The sequence below is a fragment of the Dunckerocampus dactyliophorus genome, chromosome 3, assembly GCF_027744805.1.
Source record: "Dunckerocampus dactyliophorus isolate RoL2022-P2 chromosome 3, RoL_Ddac_1.1, whole genome shotgun sequence".
Taxonomy (NCBI): Eukaryota; Metazoa; Chordata; class Actinopteri; order Syngnathiformes; family Syngnathidae; genus Dunckerocampus; species Dunckerocampus dactyliophorus.
Window position 1 is genome coordinate 745,330 of NC_072821.1, and position 14,532 is coordinate 759,861.

Here is a 14,532-nt window from a genome sequence, read left to right on the forward strand (position 1 = left end):
TCGTCATATGAAGGGAATAAAGTCGTCATATGATAGGAATAAAGTCATCATATGATGGGAATAAAGTCGTCATATGATGGGAATAAAGTCATCATATGATGGGAATAAAGTCGTCATATGATGGGAATAAAGTCATCATATGATGGGAATAAAGTCATCATATGATGGGAATAAAGTCATCATATGAAGGGAATAAAGTCATCATATGATGGGAATAAAGTCGTCATATGAAGGGAATAAAGTCGTCATATGATGGGAATAAAGTCGTCATATGAAGGGAATAAAGTCGTCATATGAAGGGAATAAAGTCATCATATGATGGGAATAAAGTCATCATATGAAGGGAATAAAGTCATCATATGAAGGGAATAAAGTCATCATATGAAGGGAATAAAGTCATCATATGATGGGAATAAAGTCGTCATATAATGGGAATAAAGTCATCATATGAAGGGAATAAAGTCATCATATGATGGGAATAAAGTCATCATATGATGGGAATAAAGTCATCATATGATGGGAATAAAGTCATCATATGATAGGAATAAAGTCATCATATGATGGGAATAAAGTCATCATATGAAGGGAATAAAGTCATCATATGATGGGAATAAAGTCGTCATATGAAGGGAATAAAGTCATCATATGATGGGAATAAAGTCGTCATATGAAGGGAATAAAGTCGTCATATGATGGGAATAAAGTCATCATATGATGGGAATAAAGTCGTCATATGAAGGGAATAAAGTCATCATATGATGGGAATAAAGTCGTCATATGATGGGAATAAAGTCATCATATGATGGGAATAAAGTCGTCATATGATGGGAATAAAGTCATCATATGATGGGAATAAAGTCGTCATATGAAGGGAATAAAGTCGTCATGATGGGAATAAAGTCATCATATGATGGGAATAAAGTCGTCATATGAAGGGAATAAAGTCGTCATATGATGGGAATAAAGTCATCATATGATGGGAATAAAGTCGTCATATGATGGGAATAAAGTCATCATATGATGGGAATAAAGTCGTCATATGATGGGAATAAAGTCGTCATATGATGGGAATAAAGTCATCATATGATGGGAATAAAGTCATCATATGATGGGAATAAAGTCGTCATATGATGGGAATAAAGTCATCATATGATGGGAATAAAGTCATCATATGATAGGAATAAAGTCATCATATGAAGGGAATAAAGTCATCATATGATGGGAATAAAGTCGTCATATGATGGGAATAAAGTCATCATATGATGGGAATAAAGTCGTCATATGATGGGAATAAAGTCATCATATGATGGGAATAAAGTCGTCATATGAAGGGAATAAAGTCGTCATATGATGGGAATAAAGTCATCATATGATGGGAATAAAGTCGTCATATGAAGGGAATAAAGTCGTCATATGATGGGAATAAAGTCATCATATGATGGGAATAAAGTCGTCATATGATGGGAATAAAGTCATCATATGATGGGAATAAAGTCGTCATATGATGGGAATAAAGTCGTCATATGATGGGAATAAAGTCGTCATATTACGAGAGGAAATGGACAAAGATGATTTCAGAAGAAAGGAACAGTGAAAAATTCACTGATACCACAAAACTCAGATGCAGTTTTTAAAAACATTCCCAGAACTTCCGAGCTAATCTGTATCAAATATCAATGTGGCAAAAGTGCAACCTTTCATTTTTCATATGTGGCCCTTGCTGGAAAAAGTTTGGACACCCCTCTTTGAAACATTAGGAACAGTGTTCCCTCATATATTGGGGGGTGGGGGGGTTGCAGTGAGTGAAGTCCTAAAACACACGCCTCCTGTCACACGGTCGGTCTTCTGTCTCTTCTATTATCCACAGAGTTGGCGGTTAGCTAGCAGCTCACACGGTTAGCTAGTTTGCTAGCTATGGCCACAACAGGAGACACCACGACGGAGATTGATGGGCAATGGTCTCCAGCCAATCAGGACACGGGAGACAATGGGCGGTGCAGACAGACGAGAGCGAGACAGCCACTAAAGCACAGAACTACAACACTTGACTTCCCACAATGCAATGCTTCTTAAAGGGCCAGGCTCAGCTATACTAGCCTTCATACGCTGTGCAAAACAAAAAAAAAAAACACAGAAATTGCTCCAAAAAAACCCTGCGACAAACGTGGATGAAATCAACAGCAGGCCACAACGGAGATTGAGTGACAGTGGTCTTCAGCCAATCAGGACACGGAAGACAATGGGCGGTGCAGACAGAAGAGAGAGAATAGAGAGACAAGGGAGCAGAGAACTACAAGACTCAACTTCCCACAATGCAATTCTTCTAAAAGGGAAGGCATTGGCTATTGGCTGCACTGGCAGCAAAGTGATTGATATTATATATCAATATATATCAAATATTAGGTTCATTCAATAGGACCCTCTGGGGTAGGCTCCAGCATACCTGTGACCCTCGTGAGGATAAGCGGCATAGAAAAAGGATGTCAACAGTTGTGAGCAGATGACTGATAGTCAAGCATTAGCGGTGGATTAACATGACTTTCACCCTCAGCACTAAAAAAAGGATTTAATCTGGCCCGGGAGGGGCGGGGGAGCCAATCGGGAGCCTCGGCGTCTGTGTTTTGGCCCCGCCCACTGGGTGTCTCCTGAGAAAGCTCCGTGGCAGCCGTGATGGGATTCCACACGCTGACGAGATGTCAAGTCTTCATGTGACAGCAAGCGCTCCCCCCCCCCCCCCCCCCCCCCCCCCCCACTGCCCCCAGCACACCAGAGCTCCTCCCCCTTCAGCAGCATCATGTCGTCATGGTGACAGTCATCTCTGCTTTCAGGCCTCACTTGGAATCTGCTGTGGCTCTTCTTAAAGGGACAACGCACCTTCTAAACGTGACAGGCTTAATGTGTGTGTGTGTGTGGGGGGGGGGGGGGGGGGGGGGGGGGGGCACCATGCTTTGGCTGTAATTCCTGGATTCTACCACATCAGGTTGGTGCATCACAGCATATCAAAGCAGCCCCCAGTTACGATGCAGATAGGACCACCGTAGGGGATGACGTCTTTGTAGGCGCTATCAGCATATATACAGCACGTGTACAGTATATATACACAGCATGTATACAGTATATATAGAGTACACAGCACGTATACAGTATATATACACAGCATGTATACAGTATATATAGAGTACACAGCACGTATACAGTATATATGCACAGCACATGTACAGTATATATACTGTATATAGTATATACACAGTATACATATACAGTATATATATATAAACTGGGGGGAAAATGATGTTGAATATGTTTCCTGATAATAAGTGGGTGATGTATTAGTAACAAAATGATGCCACATCATTTGATAGAAATGAAAATGATCACCCTATAGAGGGGGGAAATCAAAGACACCCCAAAAATGAAAGTGAAAAAATGGTGCAGCACACTGGTCCATTTAGCTAAAATGTCATTGTAGCAACTCAAAATGATTGTCAGTAGTTTGTGTGGCCCCCACGTGCTTGTACGCATGCCTGACAACGTGGGGGCATGCTCCTAATGAGACTACGGATGGTGTCCTGGGGGATCTCCTCCCAGATCTGGACCAGGGCATCCATGAGCTCCTGGACAGTCTGAGGAGCAACCTGGAGGTGCCGGATGGACCTAAACATAATGTCCCAGAGGTGTTCTGCTTTGCGCGGTGTTTTGTGTTCATTTGAAAACGAAAGCTGAAACGTCGCTACAAATGAAATGAAAGCACAAAGCGGGCGACAATAAAACAACATTGATGGGAATAAACCCTGCAGGAGGTTGCAGAGAGAGACTGAGAACACGGCTTGGAAAACAAACAATCAAAACGTGTCATGAAAGTACAGTCATGGAATTATGGGAATGATTATCTTCACGACCACCGACCACATTTACACTTTTTAGTCGCTTCGGAAAAACGACAAAATAAAATAAATCATTTCAATTTAATTAGGAGAAGCTTCCGAAAAAAGAAAACTACCACTTGGTTTGTTTACTAGGGAATTCGATTCTATGAAACATTATTCTACCATGGCTGACATCGATCATTACTAGATCGATTGACTTTCTATTTTATTTTTAAAACCGATAATTAGACAAACAGACAATTTATTTATCTTCTCGAGAAATTCACGTGTCCAGCAGCTTTGCAAAGGTCCTCATGAACGTAATCACGTCAAAATAAAACAAAGTAAAATACGAGAGTAAAAATAAGAAAAAAGGAATAAGAATATAAAAGAATCTAAAGAACATATTATAAGAACATCATAAATAAATAAATACGTAACAGAATACTTCAATTTCAATAATACATAATAATTGAATTATAATGATAAACTTTCTATTTTCATTTTAAAAACAATCACGAAGCAGGAAGGTGTCGATTTAAGATTAGAGCAGCTGTAAAAAACACATCCATTTATAGTTGGGGTGTGCTTTACAATTAAATGAGCCACAGACAAGTTTAGAACCTGACTTATTTATAAATACTTTTGATAAAACGATGTTAATTGTTATGTTAAATAATCCGTTGAATGTTTCTTTTTCAAGTCGGCAGCCTTCACGCCATCAAAAACACTTCTTGCAATTGCAGCTGTTGATGAAATATGAAAAAAAATGAAATATAGATATAAATGATGTAGATATTTCATTCAATATCTTCCTTTTACAGGAAGTGTCATCGCCAAAATATCAGACGCTCGCGAAGGAACTAGAAGTGATCTGATTGGCTAATCACGTCCTCTCCTGACAGCTGATTGGCTGCGAGCGAGCCGAGCTGCCCGCCAGCCGAACTCATCAAAGCGTCTCAATTAGGAGGAAAAGTCCATTTGGCGCTAAAGAAAAGACTTGTTGTCATTCATGTCTCAGCCGCACAGCAGCAACACCTCCCCCCCCCGGCATGGTCATGGTCTTCAGGCTAAATGGGACTGACCGGACGCTCTTATGGGGGTGTGGGGGGGTCCTCATTAGGTCCTCATGGAGAAAGAAGCTGCTTTAATCCGCTGTGGCTTCATCACGTGATCACAGCTCAACTTCCTGTCCAGCATGCGGACAACATTCTTTCAAATTGGTGGTAAATTGTAAAGATATGATTTAGAAACGTCGGCCATCATTATCATCAAAACATTACGAACTTAAATTCCTAAAGTCACTCATTTGAAAAATGAAATAGAAGCAAAAAAAGTTGTAATCATAAAATACGTAATTAAAAAAATGAAATACATTTAAAGAAATAAAAGGTGAAATTCCTTAAACACAGTAAAAATATCCTTACGTGTACTTTTAGTGGTAGTATTTAGTGCTAGTATTCGGGGAGACAAATGACACATTCTAATGTTTTTTTCCATTTGACGTATTGTTATTTTAAAAATTGTGTAACATTAAATTCAACACACACCAAGAAGGCCCTCTTAATAAGACATCATTTCACACTCACGCACGCGCGCGCGCGCACACACACACACCAGTGCTTGCGTTTGTCAGAATCAATCCAATTTATTTGATTACGATTTATTTTTGTAATAAATCTCGAGTTATAATTTAACACGGTACCAATATTGTTATGCTTTCACAGTACATCAGTGCTGGTCATACACACACGCACACACGCACACACGCACACGCGCCTCGGTAATGCACGAGCAGCAATATCATTACTTTTTTTTTCTGAGTAAAAAGTAAACTTTTTCTTTAAAAGTCTTTCAAGAATAAACGTAACAAAAAGGTTATTTCAATAATAAATAATACCCCCCGCCCCCCAAGAAAATGAAACCACACTGCTACAGAGTTATTAGAAATGCATCCTGCCTGGAAAAGGTTCCAATTTTGAATGTAAAGAAAGTAAAAAAGTTGCAATGAATGAAACGTTTGAGGGCTATTTTGGCTGCAGAAGTGGCTGCTAAAACACCAGCAAATCCAGGACAAAAAACAGCAGGCTGCATTTGCTTGCAAAGAAAGAAGAACATAAAAGGTGTTTCTATTTGTTTTGCACTGAAGTCATGTTGCAAAAGTAATGACTTTACTGCTGCAGACGCTGATTAGTGGCATCACACCCCCCCACTCACGCGGTCTTTGTTGGTGCGGGCAAGTCAAGCTTGAAGGTTTAGTGTGCTTGTTGTGTCAAATGTTCCTTTTTTTCATCCAAAAAGACAAAAGTGCCATGTCTGCAACGTATAAAACACATGAAAGCAACACAAGAGGAAGATATGAAGGGAAGGATGATAAATAATAAATATTGTTATTCTCAAAAGAAAACACTGCAAAAAATGTCCACAATAATCTCAGAACTGTCTGGCAGAAAGACGCCGCGTGAAGATTACCTCCCAAACATCCATCAGTCAGTCTTCTGGGCTCCCCCCCTACTGCATGGGCACGTAAGGCCAGTTGAAGCTGCTGCCCGACAGCAGCATGTCCCGGATGAGGGTCTCGATGGGGGTCTTGCCCACCAGGCGGACGAAGAAGAGCTGCTCGATGACGGAGGACGAGACGGAGCGCAGAGACGGCAGACGCAGCAGCAGTTTTCCAAAGCGGGTGGGCTGGTTGGGGTACTGGCTCCTCACGTACTCCTCCAGGGCGCACTGGGACTTCTCCTGGAGACCCTCCACGTGGGGCGCGTCTGACAGCCCGCAAGCGTCTGGAAGGAACAACAATGTTTGTTTGACATCAGGACAAATGACTTCAGTTCCTTCATCAAAGGTCCTCTCTATGACAGGGGCGCTCTGCTGTTTTTAAGCACCTCCAATAAATATGCTAGTCAAAGATCTTCTATATGCCAAGAGTGCTGTTTTTAACGACCAAACTGCAAAAAAGTCAAAGTTCTATTAATGACAGGAGCACTTTGCTGTTTTTAAGGACCTACTGTAAAAATACTTGTCAAAGATCCTCTACATGAGAGGAGCACTACTGTTTTTAAGCAACTGTACTCAAGTCAAAGATCCTCTATATGACGGAAGTGCTCTGATCTTTTTAGAAATTTGTTGGGAAACAAAGCTAGTCAAAGATCCTCTATATGCCAAGAGTGCTGTTTTTAAGGACCTAACTGCAGAAAAACAACAATCAAGTCAAAGATCCCCTCTTAATGACAGGAGCGCTCTGCTGTTTTAGATTTTAGTTGAAAAAAAAAACGCTCTTCAAAGATCCTCTATAGACAGTAGTGCTCTGCTGTTTTTAACGACCTCACTCCAAAAAAAAAAAAGCCATGAGTCACAGATGCTTAATTTCTGATCTGTATCTGATTTGATGTTTGTGTTAATGTAATAAAATAGCACACATGATTTGTTTCCAATGATTGGGCATGTTTTAAGGCTGGCAAAGCCCCCGCCATACACTTTCCTCAGACAGGCATGAACATTGTTTCATATTTCTGTCTTGTTGAAACACTCTCAAAGTTGACATTTCCTTGGAATTTGAATGATCAACCTACCACGTTGCCCACAAGAAATGATGAAGTCACCCACGCGTATTTCTCTCCTCTGACCGGGCCTGTCGTCCTGGCGCCGCTGGGCTGCACTGTAGCGTTTTTGTATCCTCGTTAAAACATATTACATATTACAGCCGCAACGTCTGCATTCCTTCAGCGTGTCCACAAGTTCACCTTTTTGTGTGATGGTTAGCATCTTGTGTGGGTTTCGTTGCGACCATGCAGCGTTCAGAGTCACACGCGGTTAGCTTCTTCTGTTCCTTTTATTGTTTATTGGCAGTTAGCAAGCAGCTCACACGGTTAGCTAGTTTGCTAGTGATGGCCACAACAGGAGACACCACGACGGAGATTGATGGGCAATGGTCTCCAGCCAATCAGGACACGGGAGACAATGGGCGGTGCAGACAGACGAGAGAGAGACAGCCACTAAAGCATAGAACTACAACACTTGACTTCCCACAATGCAATGCTTCTTAAAGGGCCAGGCTCAGCTATACTAGCCTTCATACGCTGTGCAAAAAAAAAAAAAAAACCACAGAAATTGCACCAAAAAAACCCTGCGACAAACGTGGATGAAATCAACAGCAGCAAAACCGAAAGAGCCCCCGCACTGAAAGTATGTCCTACTTTTGTCTCTGTTTCATTTGAAATGTAAATCCTGCTGGGGAGTCATAAAGACGTGACCTTTGAGGCCAAGACGTGAGCAGTGGTCTGACGGTTGAAACCTACAGCAAAGCTTTACAATGCTGAACGTATGAATTAAGTCATGAGTCACCGGCGCTGCAGGAGTGCGACAGCGCGGCGTCAACACGCTGCACGACCCGCTTTGACCTCCTGGCACGGCACGCCACTGTAAGATGGCGGCGGCGCAGCCATCAAATGTAGGACACGCACGCTTACGTGTGTCCCACTTTCATGTGGACAGGAATACAAGCGCCACACACGGATGCTGCTTTGCATGGCTTCTACAAGACATGGGAAATATATTTGTAAAAACAAGCTAATGGGAGTTAAATAGAAGCATTCACAAACAAAAGCAGCAGGCAGGGACTTTATTGTCTCGCTGACAGGAAGATGAGTTGATTCTTTCTATTTCTACGTTCAACATTCATCAAATACCATCAACGTGCGGATGCCGCGTCTTTCCTGAAAAGTGCTGCCGGTCCCTTTAAGCCGCAGGAGGTTACGTGAGGTCACCGCTGAGTGGAGAGGTTACATAAGGCGCTGCTTTTTCCAAGGGGAAGTAAATGCATCGCCCCTGTTTGTTTCATTTGGCTACTGGTTTGTTTTTCACCGACAAAAATGATACAGCACACTCATTGCCAAACATTAAATATGCAAATAAATTCAACTTAAAAGGCCACATTTTGCCTAAAATAAAAATGTACAATTTGAGAGAGGCTAAAATGAATTTCCACTCATAAAAAAGTGAGATCTTCAAATAGTTTACACTGTTCCTATATGTGTATGTATATATATATATATATATATATATAACATGTATGTATGTATTATTTTATTATTTGCATAAATTATTAGTGAACGTGAATGTAAATTCATCACAATGACAAACACGTAACCCCATTTTTTGGTGAGTTTTGACATTTTGGTTGTCCGTTTTGATGTAATTTGTTTTTTCCAGCGCTGGTCTGTTGCTTTTTACTGTCCTGATAAATGTTCTAAAATAATCATAACAACAGGAAGTAGTTTTCTGACACCAGAGGTGTCCAAAGTGCAGGCCGCGGGCCATATTTGTATTATAAAAAGTCATATTACGTCAGGTGAGGTGAGGCGTAGCGCAGCATGATGATGTCATCACGTACCTGTGGTGAAGAGCACGATGGCCTTGATGCAGCTGTACTCGGCCGAGTCCACGTGCAGCACCTTCAGCTTCTCCACCTGCTCCTGGAAGACGCGGATGTGGTCCATGAAGGCCACCACACGGTCGGCGGACATGGGCGAGGCATGCAGGCCAGCGGCGGCCAGCAGCGGCGCCACGTGCACGGGCATGGAGCACTGTGCCGCGTTGAGCACAAACAGTTCGCTCCAGGTGAGGCGCAGCAGGGCCACCTGGTCCGACACCTGCAGGTCGGGGAAGAAGGGGATGTTGCGCGCCCACTCCACGGCGCTAAAGAGCATGCGCGCCGCCAGCTCGCAGATGTTCTCGATGCCCACCATGTTGCTGCCCTGGAGGCACTGCGAGCCGAAGCGGGAGGTCGGGTAGGGCTCGGCCCGCAGAAGCAAGGAGATGTAGCCTGACAGGTAGGAGTGGCACTGCAGGGGGTCCCCGTTGGTGAGTGCGAACTGGCCGTGGTAGGACTGGGTGGGGATCCGGCCTCTCTGGACCGCTGCGGCCAGAACACGGGACACAAGAGACGGTCAGACAAGCTCAGAGAAGCTTCCGCTTGTGGGCCGCAACCTGCAGCGGGAGCATCGCGTGCCAGCGTGTGCACCATCACACCCGCGGGATTCTGGAGAGGCGCTAAATTTAGGACTCACGCTGTCTGGTTCACGTCCCGGACTGTTACACACACACACACACACACACCCACACACACACACCCCTCCCCCCAAAGGCAGGCTTCTGCTCAAGCGTGTTAACTTTGTGTGTGCGGGGACTTTTTTTTTGTTCGCGTGATAATCTTGTTTTTTTTTTTTATATCTGAATTCAATCCGGGTTTGTTTACACCAGCAGCGTTTGCATCAATGATCTTTGGCTCACAAGATTTAGGCTGCAGTTTGGGGCCTCACACACACACACACACACACACACACACACACACACACACACACACACACCACTTAACCCTTCCTATACAATAATAATACCCCTACATGTTTTTTAGACCTGTTTTTAATCTCTCCTTTGTCTATTTTTTACTGCCTAGTGTTCTTTTTGCTAATATTATCAAATTAGTATGATTATTAAATAATAATGACATTATGATAAATAATAATTATCATGATGGTTATTATTGCAGGTACAATAATCAGAATTAATGCAGGACTAAATAATATACGTATGCTTGAAATAATAAGTATTGCACCAGGACATGTTTCAACACTAATTCATCACTTCATTCAATACGTGGATTCACACTGAAATTGAACAATTTAATATACATTTTAATGCACTGTTTATTACTTTATTTACTTTTTTACCTACTAAAATGTCCCATTTTAAAAGAGCATATTATCACACTAACTAACTGAATAAGTGGATTTCATGTAGGAAAGGATCATTCCATTCCTTGACTGTTGATTTCAATATGGTTTTATATAAACACTTTATATTGATTATATTACATTGAAATCATTGGAAACCCAAATTATAATATTTATTCTACCTTATTTATGAATTGTATTATTTATTGATTAAAATCACGAAAGTATCGGTATATTTTTATCTTTCGTTGTAAGTCAATAGTAGTTTCTCCTTGTCATCTCGGATTGGCTGGGTGAAATCACATGATCCTAGCGCCTTGCAGCTTCCATTTTGACTTAAAAGTTAGCAAATGTGTTTCCGACTAAAAGAAGCAAAGTTAACAAATGTACGTTTTTAAAGTCAGTTTTAAAGTTACCCTCAAACCTCTAAGGGCTTTTTAGTAAATTAATAATTAAAAAAAACACAATCTGACGGAACAAATTAATTATTCTGTTGTATTGTGAGCGTTAGCACGTTCAGGCTTTATATTTTTAGAACATCCTCATAAAAAAAACAAAATGGAGGCCTAAAAGTCTTACCTTCCCTCCTCATGCCGACTTTGAGGCATTTCTTGAGGCGGCAGTACTGGCACTGGTTGCGGTGGTGCTGGTCCACCGGGCAGCTGCGGTTGGCGCGGCAGGTGTAGCTGAGGTTCCTACGCACGGAGCGCTTGAAGAAGCTCTTGCAGCCTTCACAGGTGAACTGGCCGTAGTGCTTCCCGCTGGACTTGTCCCCACAAACGATGCACTCCACCTGGGGGGTGGACTGCTTGTCTGACGAGGAGGAAGACGACGACGAGGAGCTGGTGGTGTTGGAGGAGATGTTGGAGGTGCCGGAGGCGGCCACCACCGGGCCGCCGGGCGGGTTCGTCGCCTCCAGGGAAGTCGGCGGGTTGATGTGAGCCGGCAGGGCCAGAGGAGCGACCTGCGACACCGCGGAGGACAGCGTCCCCTCTTCGGGGTTCCTCCACGCTACCATCGCCATGTCCGCCAAAAGTTTCCTCTGGCTTGTGTTTTTTTATTTTCTGAAATTCACTTTATGGTCGCTCTAACGCGGTACCAAGTGGCAGAAAACAACTCCGAGGTTCTCTTAAATTCCAAAAGAAAAGCTCGTGGGGAACGTCCACTGAGGGAGAGGAAGATGCATGAAGATGCACGGCGTCATTCTAAAAGACAAAAAGACATGTTCCCAAAGTGGCCTAAGGCTGATGACACGTCTTCCCCCGGCTTTCCTGGCGCGTCTTGCTCCCCAAAGTAGCACCAAGAAAATGCAGAAGAAGAAGAAGAGGTGCACGCGCTGGATGGAGGGTGCTGCTGCTGCTGCTGCTGCTGATGATGATGATGAAGATGCTGTGGTTCCACTCCACTGAAAAACAGGAGCAGAGCGTGGCGTCGTGACGTCATCGCCAGTGACGATTGTTTGGGAGGCGTGGCCTGGGAGAGGGGGCTGATCTGAGAGCAGAACAAATCAGACCCACACAACAGTAACATGATGCCCCCTAGCGGTAGCCCCAAAACATACCGATTACTTTTTGCTATGTTAGCTATCCAGCCATTGAACTAACATCTATCTATTGATCTGTTATCTATTGATATATTAATTATTAAAGAACAATAAAGCAAAAACCAACACTATTTAAAGATATAGCTTACGATATGGCTTAGCTTACGAGTGCGCCTGAATGTCTCACGGCACAAGGAGCAGAAAGGAGGCAGAGCATGAAGTTGTTCTGTGGTCATCCTATGAACAAATTAGTCAGTTTGATGATTATTTTGTGTGTTGGGAGTGTTTCACCTCGGAGATTTCATTTGATTGCTGTTCCGATGCCTGCACTGAGTGAGGATTCCGCTGAAAATGAAATTTATTGTTATCCGTGGTTGTATGTATTTTTGTACTTGGGATACTGCTTTGAAAAAAGTCATAAACTTACAAGAATAAACGAGGGAAAGGCTTCTTGAGACGTCACCTGTACTTCTGTGAAGAAGGTGTCAGAAGTTTTGCTCCTCATCTGAAGAGCTTCGTCAGCGAACTAATAAGTGCTGGTAGCCTAGGCCTTAAATACAAGTACGAGTGGGCGGAATTGGTGTGCCAACACCCTCCTTCTATTGGTTCCTTACACTAAACCTGGGCGGCGTTGTGGTCTAATCCTCTCCTGCCATTAGCACCTCCGATAAAAGGGAAGTGTCGCTCCCTGAATTGGGTATGAACGACTCTGATACTGGCTCATTAGCATCTATTGTTCTGGCTCGGCCCTGGCTCCACCTCATTTGCAAGACTAAGAGCTGTGGGTTTTGGTCTCAGTAACCTGCTGAACACAGGGTCCAAATTAAACCTCAAACCACCATTCCGATTCAATGATGGGTTCTGTTGTTTGACAAAAATAGCTTCCTTTACTCCTCTTTCAAACCATCTGTTTTCTTTGGCCAAAATCTTTACCTTGCTGTCCTGAAAAGAGTGATTGGTAGCTTTCAGGTGTAGATGTACTGCTGATTGAGGACCACTAGAATTGTCCCTGCGATATTGATAAAGCCTTTTTTGGAGCATTTGCTTAGTTTCCCCAATGTAGTGCTCTTTGCATTCCTCATCTTTACAGTGGATGGAATAGACCACATTGCTCTGTTTCTGGTTTGGAGCCTTGTCTTTAGGATGCACTCATTTTTGTCTCAGGGTATTTACTGGTTTGAAATAGGTAGGAATTTTGTGTTGCCATAAGATCCTCTGGTGTTTTTCGGAGACCCCCGCTACATAAGGGACTACCACTCCTCTCCTTTTTGCTTCTGTGGGCTTTTGGGTTTCTTTCCCTACTCTCTTCTTTTGACATTTGTTAAAAGCCCACCGCGGGTACCCACAGGTTGAGAGTGCTCTCTGGACATGTTGTGTCTCCTTTTCTCCAGCATTAGAGTCGTTCATACCCAACTACAGGGAGCGACACTTCCCTTTTATCGGAGGTGTTAATAGCAGGAGAGGATTATACCACTACTCCGCCCAGGCTTAGTGTAAGGAACCAATAGGAGGAGGGTGTTGGCACACCAATACCGCCCACTCTTACTGTATTTAAGGCCTAAGCTACCAGCACTTATTAGTTCGCTGACGAAGCTCTTTGGATGAGGAGCGAAACGTCCGACACCTTCTTCACAGAAGTACAGATGACGTCTCAAGAAGCCTTTCCCTCGATGGACAACTCCTGTACGACTGAGAGCCTACACAAACGTATTACAAGAATAAAGCCATAAATTTACAAGAAAATACTCATAAATTTGTGAGAACAAAGTTGTAAATTTACGAGAAAAAAAGGTACAAATGTACAAGAATAATTTTGTAAATTTTTGAGAAAAAACAATTAGGAAAAAAAAGTTGTCTTATTGCCTTTGTACAAGGCCAAAGGTTAATAAGTCCTTACTTTTCACAGCTGTCTCAGGCAATGCCTGTTACGGAGTATTACAATATTTTGAGAATAAAGAAAAATTAATTAAGATAAGAACCAAGGACACTAGAATTGGACAGTTGACTCTTTTGCAAATGAGTGGAGCGGAGCGTCGTACGCCGTGGAGCAGAAGGTCCACCATGATGGTGAGCAAGAGAGGTGGGCGGGGCCAGGCTAGACGGTGATTTTATGATCACTACGACTCATGTGTGCAATTAAAGGTAGGAACGCTCCAATCGGATTTCTCATGTCTGCCAATCATGTCAAGCAATCATGTCTGCCGCGTGGAACTTAACTGCCAACACATGGCTCAAAAAGTATCTTGCGGGGGTGGCACGTTGAAAAGCGTGAATTTAATGCGGCATTTGGAGAGCAAACGCTTGACAGGCGGAGTACGGTGAGTTTCCGAGGCTCACGGTGTGTCTCTGTGTCATATATTTTTGTAGCTGTTTGTTGAGGTTGTCT

At 42.9% G+C, this 14,532-nt stretch overlaps 1 protein-coding gene across 1 annotated transcript; it reads right to left on the reverse strand.

The window, feature by feature from the left end:
- Positions 1 to 2,959: 2,959 nt before the first annotated feature.
- On the reverse strand, positions 2,960 to 12,020 carry LOC129178928 (COUP transcription factor 2-like). The gene is made up of 3 exons (XM_054771626.1): positions 11,183 to 12,020; positions 9,262 to 9,786; positions 2,960 to 6,652 (listed from the first exon to the last, which is right to left on the reverse strand). The coding sequence occupies exons 1-3, from the start codon at positions 11,625 to 11,627 to the stop codon at positions 6,378 to 6,380; spliced, it is 1,245 nt and encodes a 414-aa protein (XP_054627601.1). The 5' UTR covers positions 11,628 to 12,020; the 3' UTR covers positions 2,960 to 6,377.
- Between the last annotated feature and the right edge of the window lie 2,512 nt (positions 12,021 to 14,532).

Excerpts from the sequence above, each read along its gene's own strand:
- LOC129178928 (XM_054771626.1), bottom strand. The coding sequence starts at position 11,627 with ATGGCGATGGTAGCGTGGAGGAACCCCGAAGAGGGGACGCTGTCCTCC. Across the intron at positions 9,787-11,182 it reads AGTCGGCATGAGGAGGGAAG|CGGTCCAGAGAGGCCGGATC; the intron begins GTAAGACTTTTA and ends TTCTGGCCGCAG. Across the intron at positions 6,653-9,261 it reads CATCGTGCTCTTCACCACAG|ACGCTTGCGGGCTGTCAGAC; the intron begins GTACGTGATGAC and ends TGTTCCTTCCAG.